The sequence below is a fragment of the Cyprinodon variegatus genome, unplaced genomic scaffold (assembly GCF_000732505.1).
Source record: "Cyprinodon variegatus isolate N-32 unplaced genomic scaffold, C_variegatus-1.0 Scaffold34, whole genome shotgun sequence".
Lineage (NCBI taxonomy): Eukaryota > Metazoa > Chordata > Actinopteri > Cyprinodontiformes > Cyprinodontidae > Cyprinodon > Cyprinodon variegatus.
Window position 1 is genome coordinate 1837404 of NW_015150487.1, and position 12290 is coordinate 1849693.

At 35.7% G+C, this 12290-nt stretch overlaps 1 protein-coding gene across 2 annotated transcripts in view; it reads right to left on the reverse strand.

Annotated features, from left to right (window-relative positions):
* Positions 1-3497: 3497 nt before the first annotated feature.
* Positions 3498-12290, reverse strand: part of LOC107103020 (potassium voltage-gated channel subfamily D member 3-like) — a 116707-nt gene continuing 107914 nt past the window's right edge. Inside the window, exons 5-7 of one of the 2 annotated variants that reach the window (XM_015402534.1) lie at positions 11105-11197; positions 9204-9463; positions 3498-7556 (exon numbers count right to left, since the gene is read on the reverse strand). In XM_015402534.1, coding sequence (XP_015258020.1) covers positions 7319-7556; positions 9204-9463; positions 11105-11197 — 591 coding nt within the window. In that variant the 3' untranslated portion in view covers positions 3498-7318. The remainder of the gene's footprint in view (positions 7557-9203; positions 9464-11104; positions 11198-12290) is intronic. The other variant, XM_015402539.1, reaches the window with a different exon arrangement.

The following is a 12290-nucleotide window of genomic DNA, read 5'->3' on the forward strand; positions in this document are numbered from 1 at the left end:
AAATAAATGATTAAAGGTACAAACGTCCTCAGTTTACGCCATAAAAAAATAAGGTAAAGTTTGTGTTTTCTGTAAGTCAAAGCTGAGGCGATGACACATGGGTTTCTACAGACAGGGTTCTCTATGATTCACAGAATAGATTCAGCCTCAGTGTGACCTAACCTGCAGCTGTTTCTTATCCACATCCCTCCATACTTCCTCCAGCTGTCAGCATGAGTACCGCCCTGTAAGGGAACAGCTCCTCAGATCACTCAGCACTAACACCAAAGCAGAGCAGGGACCAGCAACAGAAACTGTCTGACTAGAGATGACTTTATAATCCTTGATGTGACTCACCCAGAGTTAGATTTTGTGTTCAGGCCAAAACTGGATTAAGAAAAGACAGAGAATAATTATGGTTTGCAGTGAAACTATTATATTGCTGGTGAAACTGTATTCTTTAAGGCATAGATACCGTACCTTTGTACAGCCTCTCACATCCTGTGCATTTTGTTGTAAACAAACACAAATATCTCTGCTGATGCAAAATTAAAAGAAAGAAGTTTAAAACCCAAGACTACTGTTTTAATTATGAACTCATGTGAAATATTTTAATTGGTATTCACTTTAATTATAATGCATTTAGCAAAAATAACCAAAATATCTAATTTGAATGTTAATATACTGTACTGAGAGCTAAAACTTTACATCAGCATGTAAAATAACAGCCATATGCCAATGAACATGGGCTTAAACGCAACACATGCAGCTTGTTTTTCTTTTCTATTTCGTTAATTTTTCCCTTTTGAATAACTGAACAGGATGATTCATGATCATATTTTGAACATTATTATTAAGTATGATGATGTAATGGTTACCAGCTGGTACGATAACTGGTAGAAATGCACACTATCCATCAACATTTATGTAATGGAGAATAAAAAAATAAAATAAAGACGTAAATTTGAGGTTTTGATTAATTGTTTAGAGATATTCTTAAAATATTCAGAAGAAAAAACTGGTAAAATATAATTTATCATCCATCTGTGAAGTTATGCTTTTATGAATCTGACTTCTTATCCAGGGATAAAACCACACTGCATCATAGGGCCCACTTTTTAAGAATTCATTATCCCAGTAAGAAAAAAGGTTTGTTTGTTTTTTTGGCCTTGAGAGCTGACTGTTTTTTCTACAGTTGAATTCTACATAAGTATCAGGCATATTGTTTGAAACAGACAGGTGGTTGTTATTTATTTTAATTTTTTTTTCTGAATTTTTATGCAGTATTTAAGGGTATTGAGGTGTGAATGAGATAACTGACTAAGATAAAGGTCAACCCTAGGAATGTCCACAGTGTGTATGGTTCTTTTTGTTATTGTGCTGCCATCTAGAGGTGTATTTTGCCCATTACAGAATGCACAAAAACATGTATTTTACAGTTTTCCTGGAATGAACAGCCTGTCTGTCTGTCTGTCTGTCTGTCTGTCTGTCTGTCTGTCTGTCTGTCTGTCTAAAGCAGCCAGATGTGTGCGTGCTTGCCTCTCAGCTGACTAAGTTTCACTGTTTGAGTCATCTCCTCCTGCACAAGATGATGTCAGTCAGATGGCCACTAATGAAGGGTTTTAAACCGTAGGTGATCATTGGCATTGCACATGTGGTTGAGAAAGCTGACAGCCAAACACCTGGTTTAACAGATGAAAGAGGTATTTCAGAAAGATAACGTGTCAAAGACTTAGGTCACATTTGACCAGGTTTGAATATATCCATTTATATTTCTCTAGTGTTTGTTTGTTCATCAACTCTTTTTTTGGAGAATGATTGTCATCATGCAGGCAAACTTTATTTGCCTCTCTGATGAAGATGTAAAAAGACCCCCCAAAAAACCCAAAAAACTACAACTAATATTAATAATCATTTTTGTTATATTTGTCATTGCAACTTTTAAACATGGTAATGAAATTTGTCCACTGTATTCAAAACATCCTTAAATGGGCTTCTGCTTAGTTTGCTAGCTGCTGATAAATATCCTGCTCAGGGTCTAACAGAGAAACTCTGTAGGATTCAAGGAACTTGTAGCCTTTCTAGGATCCAAATTTCCTTCTCTAACCACTATGCCACAACTCTCTTTAATGACAAGTCCCAGTTCATCACAATCAACACATCTTACCTCATGTTCCCTATCGAAATAATTAGTCCATCATATCATATTTGTATTCAAAGGATATGGGATTTTATGGATTAGATTACTGATTAAAGGTATTTTTAGCCTATTTTGAAAAGTATTAAAACATATATTACTAATGATTCATTGTTAGGGGTTTCTCTCGTCAATGCTTAGCCGATGAATCTAAAAAAAAAAGTTTCACACCTTTGTTTTTTGGTTTTCTGTTAAATCTGTGATAAAAAAAATATTTTTCACAGACAAAGCCCTTGATAGGTAAGCTTCATATATCAGAGAGAGATCTGCTCATTCTCCATGTTTAGCCCTTTGCTCCCAAACTGCATGTGTACTGATGGCTCCAAGAGCGAGAGACAGATCCTTTAGTTTTTCAGGCTCCTTTCCCGTGGAACCCAATCCATAATGCAGACACCCAGTCTACTTTTAAGACTAGGCTTAAAACTCTAATTTTATTTTATGAAGCTACTACTTAAGAGTGGCTCAGGTTTCATAGATAAATGACTATAAAGGCTTAGGTGGCAGGGGGGCATAGAAACTGCTTTCCCTCACTCTGCTGCATTCTATTTTTTTGCAGTAGCTCATCAGCTGAGCTGCTGCTGTTAACATCATGTGTTAGATGATACGGTTAAAGCTGTTCTTCAGGGCTTAGTCCTATTTCTCTCTTACATGTACTATTGGCTGAGATTTTATTGCAACTTAGTGCATTTGCTCTGTTGTGCGCTTGGCCTGAAAACAAGAGTTCTGCAAGTCAAAGACTCAATGCAGTCTGCTAAGTTCTAGACAGTAAGGCTTTAACTCATCTGTGGGGAGGATTTGATTGGATTTACTCTGTAAGTTGCCAATTTTCTTTTAATTTATTTGAGCAAAACTCAAAGGAGACATACATTTACTACAATGATTATAATTTCAATTCAATTCAATTAAGTTTATTTATAAAGCGCCATTTCACAACATATGTCATGCCAAGGCACTTTTCAAAGACAATTCAACCAGATCATATAGTTGGATTAATTCAAAGTTTTTTTTAAGGAGAACCAGTTGATTGCATCGACTCATTGACTCGAAGGCAGTCCCTCAAACCATGCACGCTGGTAGCGACAGTGGAGATAAAAAAAACTCCCTTTCTGTTTTGTTCTTTGTTTTTTATATATAGGACACAACCAATGTGTTCCTTTTATTTAGATGGAATGGAGAACTGAAATATATCTAAAATATGTGCAGCTTTGTGAGTGACAGAAAAAATCTGACAAGGGAAGAAGGATGAGGTTTGATTTTTGTGACAGATTTAATTTTTCTCTGGCACTTTATAGCTGTTATAACAAACAGACACAATCTTGTTATCACATTGAACAGACAGAAAAGTTAAGATTTGAAAGGATAAAATTATAAGAAAAAGCACAAACAGGAATGCCAAGGCTTTTAAAAAGTGACCCAAATGATGCTTTTGAAGGTTAATCTTTCAGAAAAGGATGGATATCATCGGTCACTTTAGCATGAGGACAACACCTTCTGCTGCAGAGGGTGGTGCAGGATGTTTGAAAAAGCATTAATGTAAAAATACTGTTCCAGCTGTAACTGAGCCATAACAAGTATAACTCAACCAACTAAATCAACAGTGTCAAAAAAAAAAAAAAAAAAAATTTTCATATTCTTTAAAGTGGCAGAAGAACTTTGAGCTTTTCACAGAAACTGGAAAAAATTTCCATTTTGGCACAAGTTTTATCTATGATATGGCAAAACACAGAAAAGAAACATAGAATACACCGACACAGCAAAAACACCTCCACTTGATGATTGATTCAAGACATTAAAAAATTCAAGCAGAATTTGCTACTGCAAACCAAGCACACAAACAGAAATTATCAACACAGTTTGAAACAAATAACTACATCACACTTGGCAAATACTCACAAATTAGCTGAAAAAAAAAAGCTCAAAAGATAATTTTTGTGCAGTTGACAAAATGAACAGATCAAAATTCATGAGTTTTCCATCTTTTTCTTTGTTTCAATACTGCCATCTGTCAAAAACATCTGTGACATAAATCATGGCACATTTTGAGTCTTTACTCACTTGTTATCTTTTAAATGTCCTTCTTTCTGCGGTCGTTTATACATTTTCTACAGCATAACTAAAATTATGTCTAATCTGCTGCCCTTTGAGAACTCCTTGATGTTGCTTAACAAAATGAAATGAAAGAAAACTTGGCAAAAGCAGGGAGTTTATTTGCATTTAATCTTTCTTGTTCACAGTTCATTCTTCTTTGAGATTCATTTGTTTATTGTTTTAGCAGTTCACTTGCTTTGGTAGATATAAATCTGTCCTAGGTTTAATAGACCAGGAAACTGGACTAAAAACACAGCATTTGCTGTTAAAAGTTCTTGCGGTGACACAAACCTTTTGGTATGTTTACAATGATTCACTGATCATTCAGCAATAGTAATAGTGTCCACCTTACTACAAAAAAAAAATTTTTTTACCCTTATATAAAATGATCATTTCAAAACTTATAGTGGTTGCATATTTGAATATGAAATGAACATTACTTTATGAATGGTATTGTTTTTTTCACTGTTTAACTGTTACAAGCCGTATGCAACGGAATGTCGTTTTGTATACTGTGCATACAAGATAACAATAACGTTTGTCTAAGTCTAAGAATATAGGGAAGAGCTTAAATTCCAGATCTATCTTATTAGGAGGTTGGTTGCAGCAGAATTGGATTAGATGAGTGCCTAAAACAATTGTTTTTCTGCGTCCATAATAGTTCCTGTCCAAGAAACAGCAGGCTACCCTAAACTATGGTGGGTGACATGTTGTTCTTATTCCTTGAGAGTTCAGCAAGCACCAGAATCATCTCCTCTTGGGAGGTATGTAACAAAAAGGTGTTGCCACCAGAATGGCAATGGAGGTGGTGGTGCGTGGTGCATCTGCACACACAGTAAAGCAGAAAAATTTGCCTCTTCTTTCAAAGACAAAGGTTAAGTTCAGACTGTAGCTTCATGTCATCAATGCACATCATGGTGTTTTTTTCAGGAGGGTGAAGCACAACCCCCAGAACACAATAAGTTGGATTTCAAGAAGGAATATGATATAATTTAATCATTCATTAGACAAAAATGGGTCATCATTAGTCAGAACTTTGACCAGTAGCAGACATCATGTATGGCAGAAGCAGCTGAAGTAAAAACTTCCATGAATAATGACTCTTACAACCTATGAAATATGTTTAGTTGTTTGTCAGATCATCTAGAAACATGGTAAAAATGCTGAAATCACAAATTGTATCATTTGTGTCACTGCAAAAGCAACAAAAATCTTTCGGCTGGTCAAATTATAATTTTTTTCATTCTTCTCGCCTGCAGTAATCACATACTTTGAACATAGAATTGCTTGTTTTAATGCATTGTAAAGAATTATACAGAATTCAAAAGGAACATTGTTTGACCCTGATTGGACACTAAAGGTACCAAAAGAGGTTTAAAAAAGTTTAACATAAACTTTTAAGTCAGGTTTCCCCCCAATTATTATCAGATTATATGACCTTACATTTTAGAAATATATCGGCTAACGAAGTATCATTGAAGTATCATTCAAAGGTAGAAACAAGATCAACAACCACAACCAATCACTTAAAAAACCTCAAGCATCAGAGCTGATGATCAGTAACATATATTATAAGTGCATACATTGTTTTTTGAATCTTTGAAATATTTCAAGCCAATATTCACTTCAATGCTTTTGTTAAAAATTTATAAAACATTACAAAAAATAACTACACAGTCAAGAAACAATCATTTCCCACTTTAGGGACTTTGTCAATCTTATTTTATTTTTATACTTTATACTTTAAAACCGCAGATTTTGACATCTACTCAGATACCCTGAGTGCATTTTGAAAAATCACGATTCATTTATCAAAGTATCGACCCAAAATAACCTGACCCTGTGATGAAGGAAAAACTCCTGACTTTCTTTAAATAATTACTTGACAGTGATAAACCCAATTTTTGTAAACTAAATTCAGTTTTTACAAGCTACACACCTATGCCTGATTACTGCCAGACCTGTGGAAGCAAAAGATCATGTTGATAGAACCTATTGGACAACATGAAGTAGGAGAAACGATCTTAGGAAACAAAAATCATACCCAGATTTCCAAAACATTATTTAGAGAGTACAATGCAACTGGTCACAAAAGAGCCCAGAACAACAGCTAAAGTGAAGGTAACTGTTTGGCTTCCACTTGAATCCTACATCGTTGAATACTACAGTCTGACTAAAATGCAATATCACAGACCAAAGTTTCTCCCAGCAATGTGAGGGACTCATTTTTTGATGACAGCTGTTGCTGCAAAAGCTGGGACAAAAAGTAATTAGATTTAGAAGGCAATTACTTTTCATATTAACTTTTATCTTTGATAAAAGTGTCTGAAATAGCAAAAATAGAAGAAATCTAAGGAGCAAACACTTCCTCAGTACTGTTTACTGTAGCAGACATGTCTGTAAATCTAAAGCTCACTTCTTTGCTTCATTTAATATAAAGTATTTAGAGTTTAGTAAGACCTTTAAACTTGGATGATTAACATGGTTAGATTCAAGCTTTTACCAACACAAAATCACTGTTTTAATAGTCAACAGTTTTGGGAAAAATGGGTTAAAAGAATACAGGCGGTGTAAAATATATCTTTGAGCCAAAAAGTACTTCAACACAACGAGACAAAGCACAAACGAGAGCAATAAAATTACAGTAAACACTTTAAACATCTTTATCTGTCTTTAATATTCAAAGCCAACAAATATTGTAATAAGTTCATTTTAACCTTACTGTTTGTGACGTATTGTCAGCCTTTGTCGTGACTCTTACTGCACTTTTTTTTTTCTTCTTTTTACCTGCAAGACGTCTGCTTTTAGAAACTATAAGAAATGCAGCAAGTCTCTTCATATCTACAGTAATTACACAAAATGACAAGTGTGACATTCTCAGTTCAAATCTCTAAAGTTCACGAGTGATGTCTCCATAATTCTGAAGTTTTGCTCTGTGATTGCCGACACTGTGAGCAGGGGACGCAGTGCATTCAGCAAGAATAACTGTTGCTTTACCCCCTCGGTCCCTTCTCTGCCTCCTGCTGAGTAAAGTTAAAGCAGCCCGGCTGGGAATCACAAAGCTGAGACTTTGACAATGTTGGTACCAGCTGAGCTTGTTGTGGTCTGAATGCTTGGAGCTGCTGGGTGACCCAGAGGAGGGGGCGGCCTTCTTTGCGGCGGCCCGTGGAGGCCATCGGCATCAGGGGTTAAAGCGGGGGGCGTAGGGAGGCTGATGATGGCTGTGGTGATTCGGCCACTTTTACAGTTGATCCTGTTGCTCTCATTAGTTCTCAAGTTGAGGTTTGAACGACTTTCAGAGGAGAAGAAAAAAGAGATGATTAATGATTGCCTGAGATTTCAGCTCCAAAAGCTGTTAGTGTTTTCTGTTTTACTTTAGTGTAAATGCAATATATTTGCCAAAAAATATTACATCTGAAAAAACAACATATAAATCACAATTAGTATGCTTGTGATTTAATTTCTCAACAGTTAATTAAATCAAACCCATCCCTTGGGTCAAAATAATTAGCTTTAATAACACAGCACCATACAGTACACACTTCAAGTTTATTTAATATAAACTACTTTTCTGATCCTTAAAGGTATAGTCGAAAATGTTCTTTTTCCAGGTGGATCATCAAAATAAGTGGTCCTCTTAATTGACAATCATTCTGGTGATATGTTTACGTAAGGCCGTCATAGGTGCTCATCCCCATAGGTAGCTATCTTCAGGCATATGCTCTTTATATCTGTGGTGAGCTACGGTTTCAGACAGTCACTGAAGCTTGCCTTTCTCACCACGGTTCTTTGAAAATGGCTGAGGGTCAAAAGAGGAAAGTGTCTACAAAGTGTATGCGTAGTGAGAAAGGCCTCAGAACAGAGAAACAATACCAATTTGGGGAAAGAGTAAGTTTTACTTAGATTTTCTTATACTATTTGAATATTTAATAGCAGTACGTACTTAAACCTAAAAATACTTCAGAAACTTTACTCTAAAAATGTAGAGCACATGATTGTTAGTTTAACTGGTTTCTCCTTAGGTGTGAATGCGTGCATGAATTGTTGTTTGTCTCTGTGTTGCCTTATATTTTTGAGTAAAATGCTGCTACGAAAAACAAGTACACTTTATTTAACCAGTTTAAATAAATCTAACTTACAACTTGGATGTACTTAAGTAAATGTTACTCAATCTGTTCATAACTGTTATGTCCTATGAGAGTAAAATTCACTTGATACTGGCAAGTGAGTGTTACTTGATATTGAAGCATTCAATTTTACTTAGATCATTTAAATTCAAATACTTACAATATATTTTTTAAGTAAATCTTGTGAGTTGTTTTCAGTGTAGGCGGGATTCATTGCGTCTCCACTCCTCCACGAGGAGAAATGGGCTTGTGCATGCTCTCAGAAGCATTTCATAGGTGTTGTCTCTCAGGAGGATACAGCGCTGTGAATGTGTTTTTTTTTTTTTAGGTGGAGTCTTCTCAAAAATTTGAGAAAATCCTCCACTACACCTTTAAGAAGCATCAGTCAGTAGGATTGTGTTGTGATTCACTAAATAGTGCCATCCAGGGGTTTGTTTTGCTATTGCACCTTTTCATTATTTGGGTAAAGATTATAATTGTTTTGGTTAATCAGTGTAGATTTTCCCTTTACCATTTCTGGAATTTTAAATCTCGTCAACAGAAGTCAATGTACACAATAAAGAAAGAGTAAGACATACGATCTGTAATAATTTTAAAATAGATAAACTACAGACTTTAAAATTCAGAGCTTTCTAACAGTATATTGTGTTCAGGAGTTTAACAATGTAGGGAATTTATTAGCACATAAAACTTAAAATATCAGATACGGTAAATGCTGCCAAATTTATAAAATAAACCTTTAAAAATGAAATTAGCACAGTTGATTCAACATCCTCATACTTTATTGACACTTTTTTATTTCTGAATTTCACCTGCTTGTCTGTGCCAGTGGGTCACCGCCCTGTATGTGAAGGGCGCTGAGCTCCTGCGGCGGGCCTCGTTGTGATGGGACCGGGTTTGTGGGGGGGAGGCTAGTGTTTGGCAGAGGACTATTTTTCTTCCCTCTCGTGCCGCAGCAGGTCACTGCAGGACTGTCGTGGCTGGCTATTGAGGGACTCTGTGATGGATAGGTCTGCAATGCTGCTTTCATACAGTTCTGCTCGTATACCTGCTCGTCCACAAACTCATGAGCCTGAAGAGAACACAAAAAAGTTACATTTAATTTATTTTCAAATTAAAATGGTTTTTATATCTTATTATAGGGCCCGTTAAACAAGCAGTGCTTTAAAAAAAGGTTTTTGCCCCCTTAAAAATCTCAGATTTTTATAGTTTTGGATAATTAATCAACAACTGCCATAAAGTGTTTACATTAACTAGCAGTGTTTTACACTTGTGTGGATTAGGACCTACTTTATGTTTTAATTTAGTCCCATTTTTCAACTGCTTTGCTTGAATACCAAACCATCTCAGTTAATTTTCGATTCTAAACCTGGAATAGGTCATACCAAACCTGCTTTTAGTTAGTTTGTTCTCCATGCAGAAGTGTATTTGTTATTTGCTTAAGGTTAGGGTCACAAACTCATGTCTATATATAGTCCTGCAGCGCTTTTTACTAGAGCGCAGAATTAATGGTTCTGCAAATTATGACATTCTAAAAAGGAATTGCAGCCTTAGAAAACCACACTATTGACTCTCAGTAAGATGCTTTACTAAAATACTTGTTAACTTTTGCACCTAATGTAATAGGTAGAACTCCATAAAAAAAGTTGCCTTTTGTCTCCAAAACAACATTTTTTTCAAAGGTTCTGGGATCCAAGACTTAAGCCTTTTTGTTCTTTTTGGTTATCAGTTTTTTCCTTGAAGCTATCTTTTTTCCTCTGTTTTTTTTTTTTTTTTTTTGTTCCCTGTTGAGGATTTAAACACTGACCATAAATGTTGCAGATTAGATTTAGCGACCTCCTGTGTAAGTCATTGTTTCACTCTTAAAATGATTTTTGTAGGCAGTTTTTTATATATGGTGTAAAGTTTTTGCAATATAATTTATGAAAGTAATAAATGCAGTTTATACTCTAGTAGTTTTGAGCATTTTTAATCAAGTTAGGAGGTAAATCTTATGATATATAATATATTATAACACCTCTATAGCATATTTAAACAGCCATATAATACAAAACCAGGACCTGAGAGTTATTCTCTGTCATTTACTCTATACAGGTTGAACTGTGAGAGGGCTCACATTACTACCACTCACAATATGCAGGTCCATCTACATGAGTGTAATTCACCAGTCCACCATAAGGCTGGAGAAATACCAAAATAAAACACCTTTTTAGTTGCTTTGCCAACCTCTGATAACATGCATGACATTGTTTACACACAAATGCACAGCAGAAATTCCCTCTCCTCCGACAGCCGCAGCGCATCTCATGTTAACTGTCAAACTGTCATGTAAACATTTTAAGGTACTTCTGCCAACTCTTTCTTCCTGCCTCTGACTGACGCTCAGATTCAGTGAGTGGGTTAAACGTTTTGTCAAATTGATAGACGTCTCTAACTGCAGCAAAACTCCCTCAAGCCTGTTTTTAGATCAGCGTCAGTCAGTGTCAACACTTCCAATAAGGCAACATTAAAGGAACAAAAGCTGTTCATCACCTGTCAGAGAGAGGAAAGTCTGCAGTGCTGCTGAACTGCCTGAAGTGCCTCATGGACCTTTTATAATGAATATGTACTTCCAGTTTAATTACTTAATAACCTGTTACTGAGCAAGAGAGATTAGTGCATGTGTAAACCCTGGAGTTTGAGTGTTTAATGTAAAACAGGGAGGTGTTCTCACTGTGGTTTTCTCCAAACAGTGCAGCAGGTGGTGGTGTTGGCTCTCTAACAGAGAGGTGGACTTTATCAGCTTCTGCTCATCCACTTCTGAACCCTGAGTAACAACAGACAGATAGTTATCTCACCAAAATGACTCCAGTGACACCTGGTTTCACCTCTAGCATGCAACAATCTGCTCGGTGCTTTTATGTTTACCAGTCATCAAGATTATTATTATCATGATTTTCTGATCCATTTAGCTATTTTCCAACATGAACACCATAATGATTTGAAATCTGTGTTTTCTTTTTTCATTTTCTCTGTGGCTAGTTGCTATAAAAGACAACAAAACTATTTCCATTTATGTATAACAGCAAAATGCATAATCACTAAACCAGAGATACTGCTAGCCCTCTCACTTAATTATATACGCTGGTGCCACACTGATTGTTGTTTGATACTGCATTCAGCTAAATAGTTACTGATGTCAGAGAGATCAGGAAAAAACCTTTGGAACAAGTGATGGAAATTTTTCTTCTTAACAGCACTTGTTTTTGAGAAAGCATCTCCAACAAAGCTTAGTCTCAAAGTAATTAAAATTGGCAAAAAATGAGGAGAGAAAATAAATTAATGATGTCCCTGTGGCTTGCATTGTTACCCAGGAGGGTTTGGGTACGGAGCTTTTCAGTCCAAGGACTCTCATTCTCATTCCAGGAACATGAACAATACTGTGATGTGGGCTGCAGAACAAAACAATTTCTGATGAGGTGATGATTTGTGGCAATGTCCTCTAAACCAAAGGTTTAAGGTTAGATGGTCCTTTATGGAGGGATAAATTCTTTTCTGCAGTCCATCTGGGATTCAAGACAGATCAAGGGATAAAAATAATACTTTACTGATAACTGTTTGATTTTTCCTCTTCTTATAGCCTTCTAATTAACCTTTTTTTTTCCTAAAGTCCTTTACTTTTATTTAATCACGATGAAGGCTATTTATGGTCGCCTTTGCTCATAAATCCTTCTATGGATGATTGGGTAGTTAAGGTTTATTTTACAGTTTTATGCTTTCTGCAGGTTTGCAGACAGGTTAAATAAGTGGCCATTGTCAATTTTTTTGTACATTGCCCTTATAAAGGCTCCAATCATTCTATTTATTCGAGTAGTTTCTTAAAAAATGTACTTAAAAACAGATAAAAACAAGATTCAAAT